Below are 15,161 nucleotides of genomic sequence, written 5' to 3'. Positions count from 1 at the left end.
TCTTTTCTTATTTTGTTATATGATTTGGAACACTCAATCATGCCGTCAGGCAGATATGAGAGGCGAGCATACTTTTGTATCGCAAATTTCATTTTTTTTATGTATGGCGTACGACGAGTATAAGTTGCTAAAGTCGAACTCCAGTCTTTGGTAAGACTTCTATTTGCGACTCACCTTCGATTTTCATGTTTTTTTAAAGGCATATTGTACGTACTAAATGTAGTCGAAATCCAAAGTGCTAACTTGCAGAAATGACTAAACTGCTCTTGTTAATTATTTCAGAAAGTATACATTGTACGGAAAAAGTTGTCAAACAAAAAATGAAGCCCATAAAAAGCTCTATAAATAAGGTCTTATACATATTTTATTTAACTCCAATATTTTAGTCGTTATTATCAAAAAACTTGTAAAAGCCCCCGTAGAAGGGGTAGGAACCCATTGTATCCTTGTTTTGCGTGAAAAGTGTATGGGTGGAGGCAGTGTGTTCCGCCCTCCTGCGAGGGGCTGCACCATCGAAAAACTATACACATAGGATCTGAATTGAATCTCGCTTTGCATAGAAAGTCGTAAACCTATGTGGAATCTTGCTTTGCGTTGTATAGTGTATGCGGTTAATCCAAGGGTTTGGATAATCATTTATTGCGGAACACGTTGCAATCTGGTGGGAGTTTCACTACCGATATTATGATCACATGCAGAAACTGCGTTATTCCCAGATATACGTCATGCACAGGATGAGTTTATCTGAAGCTGCGAAAAATGTCGATTATCTTTCTGCATAAACGAAATAATCACACTTCGCGTGAAGTTGCAAACCTACGTGAAATTCTATAATTATAAACCTCGTCTTGCATCTGAAGTCTTGCACCGGGTGATGTAAGGTGGACCTCGCTTTGCGTAAAAAGTTGTAAATTTATGTGGAATTGTACGAATAGTTAAACTACATTCACTGACTCACTCAGCTATTCAGAAATTATTATTGGCAGATGCGCTTTCGAGGGTCGTCGTCGGGGTAAATTAAATGACGCGAATAAACCAACGAAAAAAATAAATATTTATAATCATAATGTACTGACTTAGCAATTAGTCGGTTTTTATTAAACTAGTAAAGTAGAAGGGAGAATAAAAGGCGTTTCTGTGAGAAACAGCGAATCAATGTACCACTGGCCGCGCATTTAACAACATAACAAATCCGCTATTGTGAATTAATCTTTACTCGTTCCGCTATCAAGAGAACCGCTCAATTTTTGGAGATTGTGCGTTCAACAAAAACAACCAAAAGAAAGCGAAAAACGAAAATCAAAAAGTTAATGTAAGCCGGCAGAAGAAGAGAGAAAGGTTAGAAAGATTTAATCCAGAAACGACGCGAAGAGGATGGCAAAATATTTTTTATCCTCGTCGATTTTTCTCGCGATTTTCCTCTCGAATATTCACGAATACGGAGCTTACGTTCCTCCGCCGGCTTCGGTTCAGCCGTATCATCCTGCGGGACTGCGCATGTCTATTCCTGGTGAGATACGATATTTATTATTAAGCTATATGCTGACTACATATACAACATTTCATTATCTAACAAATAATTTAATGGAAGTGTTATGTAACAGATTAATGATCTTATTTTTTCATGTAATATATAAAAGAATGCAGTTATATATGCAAATGTGATTGACAATGATTTATTACGGTGATCCAAAAGAATAATATGTGACTTCTTAAATCTCATTTATTAATATTTTGTTATTGCAACTTATTTATTTATTAATTTTATCATTTATAAATGCTTAAGAGTGTAATATATTGAAAGAATGCATCATGTTATTTGAAACTGATGAACAACCTTTTTTAAAAACCTTTTAATAAGACCTTTGATCCCGGCATGTCATGCACAGTAGATAAAATAAGATTTAGCAAAAAAAGTTTATCAACTGCTCTTAGGAATTAAAATTGCAATATTACTAGGTCTAATCAGAATAATATTGACGTAGATGAGCCAGGAATCAATTTAGTGGCCTTTCACGTGAACGTCAATAGGAGATTTAACGGCCTCGAAGCGGGACAAATTGCAAAAGACATTCTCACAGCTCGTAACGGAGAATGGACTTATCAGGACAGTCATACCCAAGTGAAAAGAGGCGATATTATTTATTATTGGATCCACGTTCAGCGTCACGGACTTGGTTACAATCTCGTCGATCAAATGCATCGTGTTACTAGTGAGTTTTGCGTTAAATATTAATTCAGTTTAGTCATCTGTTTGTTTTAATTCTACTAGTCACTTTTAATTAGATAAGAAAATTATCCTTATTTATTATTTTTACATATTACATAAAAAATTATTAAAACGTTGCAAATTTGTAATTTTAGACCTAAAAGAGTAATTTATTATTTTATGAACAGATTCATTCATATTTTATTAAGAATAAATAATTTTTGGTAATAATAGACAAATTATACGCGATCGTGTATTCGAATACACACAATTTTGAAATATAATGTTTGATAATTATTGATTGTTTCTTAAAACGTTTATTATGGTTTTCAGATCTTTACTATTGAGGTAATGGTCCCTTTTTCCGAATATTGACAGTAGTAGTACTGGCAATAGTATCGTAGCATTGTGGGAATCGATAGAAAGAAAAGACTGTGAACTATAGAAATGTTTTTTATCTTCACATTCTTCTAGAAAAAATATAAAATAAATATGGAAATAAATATGGAATACACTGTATTTTCACACTTATGCAAATAAATTGAAATAATATATTCTAATATTTGGTAAAAATGTCCTTAATAATTTTAAATCATTAATTTTTTTAATCGTCATACATGGAGAAACAGACGCTTTTAATTTTTTAGTTACACTAATAAAATTTTCAACAGAGACATTGAACAAAGAAAACGTTTCTTTTTTTATTTTGTTATATGATTCGGAACACTCAATCATGCCGTCAGGCAGATATGAAAAGTGAGCATACTTTTGTATCGCAAATTTTATTTTTTTTTGCATATGACGTACGACGAGTATAAGTTGCTAAAGTCGAACTCCAGTCTTTGGTAAGACTTCCGTTTGCGATTCACCTCCGATTTTGATAAAGTTTTACAGGCATATTGTATGTACTAAATGTAGTCGAAATCCAAAGTGCTAACTTGCGAAAACGACTAAACCGTTTTTGTTAATTATTTCAGAAAGTATTTATTGTACGGAAAAAGTTGTCAAACAAAAAATGAAGCTCATAAAAAGCTCTACAAATAAGGTCCTATACATATTTTATCTAACTCCAATATTTTAGTCGTTATTATCAAAAAACTTGTAAAAACCCTCGAAGGGAGGGCGGAACCCTCTGCATCCTTGCTTCGCGTGGAAAGTGTATGCGTGGAGGCAGTTCCGCCTCCTGCGAGGGGCTCCATCATCGAAAAACTATACACATAGGGTCTGAATTGAATCTCGCTTTGCGTAGAAAGTCGTGAACCTATGTATGTAAAACCTTGCTTCGCGTTGTAAAGTGTATGCGGTTAATCCAAGGGTTTGGACAATCACGCTTCGCGTGAAGTTGCAAACCCACGTGAAATCGTATAATTATAAACCTTGTTTCGCATCTGAAGCACCGGGTGATGTGAGGTGGACCTCGCTTCGCGTCAAAAGTTGTAAATTTATGTGGAATTGTATGAATAGTTAAACTACATTCACTGACTCACTCAGCTATTTAGAAATTATTATTGGCAGATGCGCTTTCGAGGATCGTCGTCGGGGTGAATTAAACTACGCGAGTAAACAAACAAAAAAATAAATATTTATAATCATAGTGTATTGACTTAGCAACCAGCCGGTTTCCTACTAAACTAGTAAAGTAGAAGGGAGAATAAAAGGCGCTTCTGTGAGAAGCAGTGAATCAGTGTACGACCACCGGTCGCGCATCTAACAACACAACAAATCCGGTATTGCGGATTAATCTCTACTCGTTTCGCTATCAAGAGAACCGGTCGACCTTCGAAGACTGTGCGTTCGTCGAAAACCCCAGAAAGAAAGCGAGGAACGATAATCAAAAAGTTGATGCAGGCAGAAGAAGATAAAAAGGTTAAAAAAATTTAATCCAGGAGCGACGCGAAGAGGATGGCAAAATATTCATTGTCCTCGTTGATTTTTCTTACGATTTTCCTCTTGAATATTCACGAATACGGAGCTTACGTTCCTCCGACAGCTACGGTCGAGCCGCTTCATCCTGTGGGACTGCGCATATTTATTCCTGGTGAGATACGATATTTATTATTAAGCTATATGCTGGCTACATATACAATATTTGATTTTTCAATAAATCATTTAATGGAAGTGTTATGTAACAAATTAATGATTTTTTCATGTAATATATAAAAGAACGCAGTTACATATGCAAATGTGATCGACAATGATTTATCACGGTGATTCATTAGAATAATATGTGACTCCTTAAATCCTATTTATTAATATTTTGTTACTGCAACTTATTTATTTATTAATTTTATCATTCATAAATGCTTAAGAGTGCAATATATTGAAAGAATGCATCATGTTATTTGAAACTGATCAACAACTTTTTCTGAATGTTTTAATAAGACCTTGATCACGGCACGTCATGCACATTTTTTAAAATAAGATTTAGCAAAAGTTTATCAACTGCTCTTAGGAATTAAAATTGCAATATTGCTCGTTTTAATCGGAATAATATTGACGTAGATGAGCAAGGAATCACGCTAGTGGCTTTTCATGTGAAGTTCAACGAGGATTTTGATGGCCTCGAAGCGGGACATATTGCGAAAGATATTCTCAAGGTTCGCAACGGGCGATGGACTTATCAGGACAAGCACACTCAATTGAGGAGAGACGATATTATTTATTACTGGGTCCACGTTGTGTATAACGGACTCGGTTACAATCTCGTCGATCAGTTGCATCGGGTTATTGGTGAGTTTGCGTAAAATATTAATTCAAATTAGTCATCTGTTTTTTTTAACTCTATTAGTCACTTTTATTCAGATAATTGAATTATCCTTATTTATCATTTTTGCATATTACATAAAAAAATATCGGAACGTTGCAAATTTGTAATTCTAGACTTAAATAGTGATTTATTATGAACAGATCCATTCATATTATATTAAGAATAAATAACTTTCGACAATAATAAACAAATTATACGCAATCGTGTATTCGAAAAAACAATGTTTTGAAATATAATATGTGGTAATTGTTGATTGTTTCTTAAAATGTATACTTTGGTTTTCAGATTTTTACAATTACGACGGCACTCGATACATTTCCAACACGGTTGAAAGCCAGCAGAACTGTACGTCAACATCGGTCACATGGATTTATAAAGATAACGTACGACAGCAAACCTGTCCGCGTCAATTGATCTTTGAAGATAATTTTGACAATCTTGAGAACTGGAATTTGGAGCAACGTTTCGCCGGTCCGCCGGTGCGTATTGTCATCAAGTTGTTAAGCAAACAAGAATAACCGGTTCTCATAACTAATTAGAAAGTTATATTAGGTTTTTTTATCGCTAGGACTCAGAATTTGTTGTCTACATGACTAAGGATGCAACTGATACAAGCGACGGTCGTCTGAGCATCAGACCCATCGTGATTGATGACAAATTCGGCGTGGGATTTGCGTCACGCGGAAGTTTAATCTTGGACAAGTAAGCGGAGGATAACTAGAACTAAATTCTTTAAGAATTCGGAAATTAGAATTAATTTTTAAGGTAATTTAAGCGTTAACATATTATTTAATACGTTTTTTAAGTTGCACAGGTGAGATCGGTACGGAAGAGTGCCAACGCCAAGCCGCTGGCTCGTACATCTTGCCGCCTGTGATTTCGGGACGCATTAACACAAAGGAAAAATTCGAATTTCTCTTCGGCCGCGTCGAGATCAGAGCCAAGTTGCCGCATGGCGATTGGGTGTATCCTGGTGAGCGCACGCAGTAATTTTTCACCATTTTGATTCCGTTTGTATGAATTATCGGAAATTTCCGCTTCGCAGTGATAATTCTGGAGAGCTCCGAGAACACATGGGCACTCGGGATGCACCGTGAAATTAGGATCGCGTCGTCGGTGGGCAACGAGGAGCTGACAACATCCGACGGTGACATCATCAGCGGCCGCATTCTGTCCGCGGGCGGATTATTCGTTCCTACAAACGAGAACGACGCGCAGAGCGTTAATCGCCAGGCGCTCTCCAAGAGACGGTCAAGCACACCCTGGTCCAACGACTATCACGTGTTCGAAGTTGAATGGAAGAGCGGCCTCATTACGGTAAAGGTCGACAAAGTGGAATACGGCGAACAGATTGTGGACGGATCGTTCGGAAAACCGGTTAGTGTACTGCGATTTTTATCACTCAAAAAAATGATCGTGCAATAATAGCTAAAATTTTCTAGGTGTAAAAAATTAACTAAAACAGATAAATGATTAGCAACTGTTGTGATATTGCATATGTAATTACTTAATCAGTTTAGATGACAGAAACAGAATATATATCTGTATTGTTTGTGAACTTTAAAAAGAAAGTTTCTCTAAAGCGCCTATCTATATAAGATCAATCACGTGTTAGATCATGCAATGAATAACATTTAGCAATGATACCTAAATTTTTCAGAAGCTATTGCTAGAACATTACTGCTATAAATTCTATATGTGACAAACAATGTTTTCACAGATACGAAAAATAGCGATACATTCTTGTTGCGATATCTAGAAATCTAACTACATCAGCGAAATATTTTTTTGAGCGATTAATTGCTTTTCTTCGCTGAAAAAGTTTGTGTTAATAATACCGTTTATCCCGCAGTCGTACTTGTCTCTGGGCGTAGCTGTGGGAGGCACTCACGAATTTGCAGATCATGCCGTAAGCAACGACTACGTCAAACCATGGCGAAATGTCGAGGCAAAAGTGCGTCATTTAATATTCAGCATTTTACGATCCGGATTACGCGTTATTGCTACACGGAAAAAAAAGTAGTGTCAAATCAAAGCTTATATACTCAAATTAACGCGTTCATTGTTTCGTATATACGCAACAATTTATAATCTTCCGATAAGAATTTAATAATCTTAAATTTTAACAATATTATAGTCTTGTGTGTGTGTGTGTGTGTGTGTGTGTGTGTGTGTGTGTGTGTGTGTGTGTGTGTCTCCATTTTATAATGATCACTTGAAGAATACAATAATTAATTTTACTCTAAGAAAATTATAATCTTTTATTTGAAAAATATGTTATTTTCTATTCAACATTTTTTTCCATTCAAGAAAATTATTTTTAAATAATAAGAATATTTTTTTCTTGGTTGAACTATATAAAATGACTTCATTCAAGCCAGTTTTCTTCGTTTAAAGCAATATAATCTCATTTCAAGATTTTCATGTTAAAAATAAAGATATTTTAAAAATAAGAATATCTTTTTTTTCCGTGTAAGTTTGCCAGAGACTTCGGAAGATATATACGATTTTAACGCATTAAATTGAACTTTGCAGGCAATGTATCACTTCAACCGTAAAAAGGATAAGTGGTATCCAACGTGGAACACAAGAACGGCGCTTTTAGTGGATTACGTGAAAGTGTGGGCGTTATAAATACTCTCCATCTCCGCAAAACAGTATATCCATACATTACTACGTATATTTTTACAATCTCTCGAATTTAAGTCTACGCATATTTCTCCCGGCAGACAGTATCGCTTATCCAACAGTTTAATCATTCATATATACAATAAATAATAACGTGGATGCATTATTCGCACCTAAAGATTCTGGTTTTCACGAGATATCTTACTGACACAAGCTTAGTGTGTAGATCATATCCGAGTGCACTTGCGCGTTATCGCGGATCAAAAGTGATCATTGCGCTATTCTCTGAAAGAAGATGAAGATGGCGTCAAGAAGACGCTGGGTGCAGGTCTATGCAACCGAACGTCTGGACCGAGATCCAACTGCTCGATCAGCTCACCGCGATATCCAAAGCACATAAATTTTAAGTAAAGATACTTAGTTTAATTATATACTTTACTTCTGTTTTGATGTCCGCCAAATGACGCTATAAAAAATATTATAATGCGGATAATTTTTTATGTAATGAAGAAATCTAATAGTATTATCGACAGATGCGCTTTTAAGAGTTGTCTTCGTCGGGGCGAATTAAACGATACGAAACAATAAATATTCATAATCATAATTTATTGACTTAGCGACTAACTGATTTTTTGCTAAATTAGTAAAGTAAAAGAAAGAGTAAAAGACGCTTCTGTGAGGAACACTGGATCAGTGTACGACTACTGGTCGCGTATCAAGCAACAACAAATCCGGTATTCCCGATTAGTCTCTCATCCCGCTGTCAATAAGACCGGTCGTCCTTCGGAAATTGTGTCAGAAAACGCCAGAAAGAAAGCGAGGAACGAAAATCAAAAAGTTGATGCAAGCCGGTAGAAGAAGATAGAAAGATTAAAAGATGTAATCCAGGAACGACATGAAGAGGATGGCAAAGTATTCTTTGTCCTCGTCGATTTTCTTCACGATATTCCTCGCGAATATCCATAAATATTACGGAGATTATATGCCGCCATCGGCTATGGTCGAGCCGCTTCATCCTGCGGGACTACGCATATCTATTCCTGGTGAGACAAGATCTTTATTATTAAGCTATACACTGACTGCATGCGACATTTGATATCTAATAAATACTTTAATCGAAATATTCTATAACAAATTAATAATCTTATTTTTTTGTAATATATTAAAAAAAAAAACGCGCATATGCAGATGTAATCGACAATGATTTATCACAGTGATTCATAAGAATAATATGTGACTTCTTAAATCTCGTTTATTAATATTTTATTATTGCAGCTTATTTATTTATTAATTTTATCATTTACAAATAACTAAGAATGTAATTGAAAGAATGTATCTTGTTACTTGAAATTGATGAATAATTGCTTTTATAGGAATTGCCAATTCGCTGCAATTAAAATTGCAATATTGCTCATTTTAATTAGAATAATATTGATGCAGACGAGCAAGATCACGCTAGTGGCCTTTCACGTAAAGTTTAATAACGAGGATTTTGATGACCGCGAAGTGGGACAAATTGTGAAGTACATTTTCAAGGTCCGCAATGGACGATGGACTTACCAGGACAGGCACACCCAACTGAGAAGAGACGATATTTATTATTGGATCCATATTGTGTATCAAGGACGCAATTATAATCTCATTGATCAGTGGTATCGGGTTACTGGTGAGTTTTACGTAAAATGTGAATTCGAATAGCAATCCATCTCTTTTGAGAGTAATCGATCTGTCTACTATTTCATTAATTTCTAGTAAGCAGATAATTAATTGATCCTTATTTATTATTTTTACATAAAAACTCATCAAAATATTGCGAATTTGTAATTCTAAACCGAAAGGAGTAATTTATTATTTTATGAACAATTCTATGACTACTTTATTAAGAATAAATCACTTTCAGCAATAATAGACACATTATACGCGCTCGTATATTCGAAAAAACAATTTTTTGAAATATATAATAATATGTGATAATTGTTGATTGTTTCTTAAAACGTTTGTTATGGTTTTCAGATTTTTACAATGACGATGGCACTCGATACATTTTCGACACACTTTAGGATTTGGATGACAGTATAGACATTTCCGATGAGCAGCACTGCACGACAACATCACATGGATTTGTAAAGATGACGTACGACAGAAGGCCTGTCCGCATCAAATGCTCTTCGAGGATAATTTTGACAATCTCGAGAATTGGAATTCAATGCAACGTATCGCCGGTCCGCCGGTGTGTATTATCGAAGTGATTATTAAGTAAGCAAGAATAACCGGTTTTCTTAAGTAATATAGAAAGTTCTATTAGCCTATTTTTATCGTTAAGATTCTAAATGTTGTTATTTACTTCACCAATGATGTAACTGATATAAACGAGGGTTGTCTGCGCATTAAGCCGATCGTGATTGATAACAAATTCGGCGCGGGCTTTGTGTCACGCGGAAATTTAATTTTGTAAAAGTAAGCAGATGATAATTAGAACTAAATCTTTAAGAATTCGGAAATTAGAATTAGTTTTCAAGGTAATTTAAGCGCTAATATGCTATTTAATACGTTTTTCTAGTTGCACAGGCGAGATCGGTAGAGTGCCAACGCCAAGCCGCTGGCTCGTACATCTTGCCGCCTGTGATTTCGGGACGCGTTAACACAAAGGGAAAATTCGAATTTCTCTTCGGCCGCGTCGAGATCAGAGCCAAGTTGCAGCATGGCGATTGAGTGTATCCTGGTGAGCGCACGCAGTAATTTTTCACCATTTCGATTCCGTTTGTATGAATTATCGGAAATTTCCGCTTTGCAGTGATAATTCTGGAGAGCTCCGAGAACACATGGGCACTCGGGATGCACCGTGAAATTAGAATCGCGTCGTCGGTGGGCAACGAGGAGCTGACAACATCCGACGGTGACATCATCAGCGGCCGCATTCTGTCCGCGGGCGGATTATTCGTTCCTAGAAACGTGAGCGACGCGCAGGGCGCTAATCGCCAGGCGCTCTCCAAGAGACGGTCAAGCACACCCTGGTCCAACGACTATCACGTGTTCGAAGTTGAATGGAAGAGCGGCCTCATTACGGTAAAGGTCGACAAAGTGGAATACGGCGAACAGATTGTGGACGGATCGTTCGGAAAACCGGTTAGTGTACTGTGTAATTTTATTATTTCTTTTTCTTCGCTGAAAGTTCGTGTTAATAATAAGCACTATTTATTCTGCAGTCATGCTTGACTCTGGGTTGTGGGAGGCAGTCACGAATTTGCAGATCATGTTATAAGCAACGGCTACGTCAAACCATGGCGAAATGTCGAGGCAAAAGTGCGTTATTTGATTTTTAACATTTTACGATTCAGACTACGCGGTATTGCTAAGTTTGCTTTGGCAGATACACACGATTAACGCGTTAAATTGAACTTTACAGGCAATATACCACTTCAACCGTGAAAAGGATAAGTGGTGTGCAACAATAGAACGGCACTTTTGGTGGATTACGAAAGTGTGGGCACTGTAAATACTCTTCAATCTGCGCAAACAGTGTATTCGCACGTAACTACGTATATTTTTATAATCTCAAATATTGTTCCATTTCTCTCAGTAAACAATAACCAATAGTTAAATCATCCAACAGTTTAATCATTAATATATACAATAAATAATAACGTGGACGAATTGTTCGTACCTGAAGATTCTGACTTTCACGAGATATCTTATTAACACAAGCTTAGTGTGTAGTTGCACTGATCGTATCCGAGCGCGCTTGCGTCTTGTCGCGGAAGTCAAAGGTGATCGCTCTACCATCCTCTGAACGGGGATGAAGGCGGCGTCAAGAAGACACTGGGTGCTGGTGTACGCAGCCGGACGTTGGGACCGAGACCGTTTCCCAGCTGCTCGATCAACCGCTCACCGCGATATCCGAAGCGCCGTTGATACGCTCCCGCGGCGCGCGGCCCGTCTTCGGGTGCGAACTCGATGCTCATCGGTTCCCCGTCATTCAAAGAGGACGTGAAACGTAGAAGACTCGTAATACCGCTCTTCGTCCATTCCGAGAGCTGAGATCCTCTGGACCAGAGTTTTGGGAAGATCGAGATTGGATTCCTGAACAATGCTTGCGGCCATGCGAAGATCGACGATGAGTCGATTGTTCTGGCGTTTCGCGTCAGTGTTTCATCGTCGCACCGTGCGCACGTCTGCTCGTCATATAAATCTTTGTTATTACTCCCAGACAATTTAATTAATACAATTAAGATTAAGCTTTCAACGTGGCGAGTCTATTTTTTGCACAATTAATTTTGTATTCGTTTTTGAGAAAAGGAGATTGGATTGTTTCACCAATTGATAAATATTTGTAAAATCACGTTTCGTATTTATGCAATGCTGTTGTAAACAATTCGAGAAACAGTGTATGTTAACGCGTACCGAAGGCGAGATTCGGAAGTGTTAACTGTATTAGCGTATCCGTAGATCCGCACATTAACGCGAAATACACAAAAGTAAAAGTATAACCGCCCATTATGCGATGAAATTGAAGATCTGCAAGTGAGTGAAAGTCCTCGTAGCGCAATTTGTATTGCGCATTCGAGATCTATTAATCCGTATCACTTACCGCGCAAAAGATGATCGTTAAAAGCACTGCAATGCGCATGGTTTATTAAGCTCACTGCGAAATCACCCACCGGAAAGACCGGAAGGCCGAGCCGGCTTTAACTTTTATGCCCCCCTCCTCCATTTCCATGCCCCGCGAAAAATTCGTGATCCGAATGTGACATTTCGCGATCGATACGATGGACAATCAATTGTCATTCACGGGACGAGCCGTTCGAGCACGATTTTTCGAACTTTCGCGCGTTGTCGAGTTCGCGCAATCGGGGTTTTTTACTTTCACTGCCGATTGCAACAGTGAGCAATCTCCGTGAACAGTCTCACGTATAAGCGAGTGGATTTGTAGATAAGCGTCATACAGGGTAGTCATACCGCATGGAACATCATCATCCCTGCCCGCGGAGCCGAGGATCGCCATGAAGCGGAATGAGATATTGGTGAGTTTACTGAATGAAAAATGCAAAGAGTCAAATTAATCTCGAGTAACGAAGGCTTTAACATCTTAATAATAAATTAAAAAATTACTTATCGCGATAGAATTGAAATAATTTAACTCAGTCGCGCTGCGTTCGTCAATTATTTAAGTATAATATTTATGTATTAATATTAATACTATTAATACTATTAATATTAATATTAGTAGTAATTAATTATACTATAGTAATTATATTATACTATATATAGTAATTATATTATATATAGTAATTATATTATACTATTAATACTACCAATATTAATATTAATAGTAATTAATTTTTCAACGCGATCTATCCGCGACAGAAAATGACGATTCGAAACATTCTTCATTTGATCCAATAAAAGAGAAGTTTCTAATATAATATTATTATTAGATTTCCTTTTCTCAGATTCAATATCACGATCGTTCATATTCTTCAAGAATTGATTCCATTTCTTTATCTTGTGTTCCAGATCACCGTGCTGACAGCATTATTGCTTCATAGTGAAATAATGATATCAATCGCAGAACCTACAATCTATAGGCTTTTACACGACGTTGTACAATGGAACATTGCAGGTATACCCGTCGTGCACAAGGTAAATGCGTGATCATATGTGTAACACTATAATTTTAATAATTATAATCGGTATCTTATCCTTCGCGTAGAAAACGGAGTGGGACTTTGATCCAGAGGTCGGCAAGCTAAGAAGAATACGATACGAGCAGGAAAATGGACGCTTCGGAGAGTACGCAATAGCGAAAATAGGAATGGGCATTGGATATAAAGGCCCATGGGGAACGCCTGTGGAAAGCTGAAACATCGAAGACTGAATAAATAACAGTTTCAACAGTGAAATTTTTTGAACGCGATATTAACATTTCGCTGGTGTATCGCCGACCGAACTCTCTCGCGGTGTAAACTTAATTTAATTAAATATATTTAAAGTTAAAATCAGTGTTATTTATTCATCATTAACAACACTCGATGTTTCTGAGACGCTGTTAACGATAATAACGTGTGCACGATCAGAAATAATTAAGAATGATTTTTTTTTCCCCATCTTAGATTCTCGTCGAATCCCGGTAAATGATTTCTATCGGATTCATTACATACTTTAGTTTTTCATCTTTTATTTTAATTGATCTTCGATTGCATATTTGCTATTATAGAATAATAATGAGTAATAATAAAACATGCGCTTTCATCATTGATGATGGCGACCGCGCAAGACAAATCGAAGATATGGCTTTTTTCCATGAATCTTCAACTTTTGCAATCCGCAGACTTTTTATCATGAAATTAAGAAATTCAATCAAAAAGGATTCCAAGGTTGTTCATGGTCGATATATTCTGGTCAAAGCAATTTTACTGCAAGAACTTTCACTTCACGCGAGAGAGGATCGCGGGACAATGGTGGGGGAACGAAGAAATTTAGATTTGAGTTTCAATGCGAATCTAGAACGTCGCGCGTACTGACGTGATGAACATCACGTAGCATTGATGTGTTTGAGTTTGATCAATCGAACTGGCGATTGTGCTTTGCGAGGAAGACTTCTCTCTACGTCGCGTTATCAGAAAATCTTCCCGGCTCGGTATCTCCCGCTCGATCGAAAGTACGAACTTCGACTGATACACTTCCAATCATCTGCCATGAGGAATTTCACTTCCGTGAGTAATATAAAATAGGAGAGTAACGTAAAATTTTGGACGAAGATTCTAAGAACGTGTTCTTTTGTTTTATCAAATCGATCGCTTAAGTGAAAACTTAATTGCCATTCGCTGCTCGCCGCAACTTTCTAAATCACCGCGTTTAAATACCGGGTTTCTACTTTGTAAGACTGCACTTTCATTGCGACACTATTGTGGTGGTTCTAAGCCTCTCTTCATTAATAATTATAAAACTGCAATTACTTTGTATCAAGAATATATGCGCATCAAGTGAAAAGTGGGACAAATTTCTTTTTCCTTCACCGTTTCCTCTTTGATCAATTTTACAGTGCCTAGCTGTGATCACGTTAACAATGTTCGCCGTCCTTTTCGCTCTAACCGATAGAAGCACAGCTCAGCTCCCGGAACCTAAAGCGCCTAATTTCCAATACTTTGAACGGTAAGAATGACGTGACATTTCGACATGTTTAATTATGCGCCCGTTAAATTTCGCAATACTTACTCTAGCATCAGACAATACTGTTAACGTCCTACTTTGCATTTTTTTAGGCCAAGATATCGCTATCCATATTACGACGAGAATGGCAAGGGAAAGCTGTTGTACGGTTACGGCGGGCCGGAATTATATCAATATAAAACTTATAGCGCTTTGGAAGGAATCCATTAATATAAATAACTTTTTTTTTATCAAATCCTAGAAATTAAATGTTAAATGTTTGTAAAAGGTTAATGTTTAAAAATATAAAAACTAAAATAAAAATTTAAATAAGCTGCAATTAATGCTAAATTAATGCTAATAAATACAACACACGAGTATCCTTCCGACAGCAATAAAACTTGAAAA

General features: G+C 36.7%; 4 protein-coding genes and 1 pseudogene across 4 annotated transcripts; all 5 read left to right on the top strand.

Moving 5' to 3' along the window:
• The first annotated feature begins 1,135 nt into the window (after positions 1–1,135).
• On the top strand, positions 1,136–2,769 carry LOC105674427 (beta-1,3-glucan-binding protein). The gene is made up of 3 exons (XM_012370718.2): positions 1,136–1,510; positions 1,986–2,213; positions 2,543–2,769. The coding sequence occupies exons 1-3, from the start codon at positions 1,375–1,377 to the stop codon at positions 2,554–2,556; spliced, it is 378 nt and encodes a 125-aa protein (XP_012226141.1). The 5' UTR covers positions 1,136–1,374; the 3' UTR covers positions 2,557–2,769.
• A 1,110-nt stretch (positions 2,770–3,879) lies between these two features.
• LOC105674418 (beta-1,3-glucan-binding protein) lies at positions 3,880–7,782 on the top strand. Its single transcript, XM_012370707.2, has 8 exons — positions 3,880–4,247; positions 4,712–4,939; positions 5,262–5,455; positions 5,545–5,678; positions 5,783–5,949; positions 6,022–6,353; positions 6,829–6,930; positions 7,512–7,782. The coding sequence occupies exons 1-8, from the start codon at positions 4,112–4,114 to the stop codon at positions 7,608–7,610; spliced, it is 1,392 nt and encodes a 463-aa protein (XP_012226130.2). The 5' UTR covers positions 3,880–4,111; the 3' UTR covers positions 7,611–7,782.
• A 572-nt stretch (positions 7,783–8,354) lies between these two features.
• On the top strand, positions 8,355–11,273 carry LOC105674424 (beta-1,3-glucan-binding protein-like; annotated as a pseudogene).
• An 817-nt stretch (positions 11,274–12,090) lies between these two features.
• LOC105674428 (uncharacterized) lies at positions 12,091–13,600 on the top strand. Its single transcript, XM_012370719.2, has 3 exons — positions 12,091–12,625; positions 13,119–13,244; positions 13,315–13,600. The coding sequence occupies exons 1-3, from the start codon at positions 12,605–12,607 to the stop codon at positions 13,462–13,464; spliced, it is 297 nt and encodes a 98-aa protein (XP_012226142.1). The 5' UTR covers positions 12,091–12,604; the 3' UTR covers positions 13,465–13,600.
• Positions 13,601–13,741: 141 nt separating this feature from the next.
• LOC105674425 (uncharacterized) lies at positions 13,742–15,093 on the top strand. The gene is made up of 3 exons (XM_012370716.2): positions 13,742–14,317; positions 14,647–14,756; positions 14,867–15,093. Exons 1-3 carry the CDS (start codon positions 14,150–14,152, stop codon positions 14,982–14,984), a joined length of 396 nt encoding a protein of 131 aa, XP_012226139.2. The 5' UTR covers positions 13,742–14,149; the 3' UTR covers positions 14,985–15,093.
• Positions 15,094–15,161: the final 68 nt, after the last annotated feature.

Source organism: Linepithema humile, chromosome 1 (assembly GCF_040581485.1).
Source record: "Linepithema humile isolate Giens D197 chromosome 1, Lhum_UNIL_v1.0, whole genome shotgun sequence".
Classification (NCBI taxonomy): Eukaryota; Metazoa; Arthropoda; class Insecta; order Hymenoptera; family Formicidae; genus Linepithema; species Linepithema humile.
Note: the sequence above shows the minus strand (reverse complement) of the source record. Positions and strands in the feature narration are given on the sequence as shown.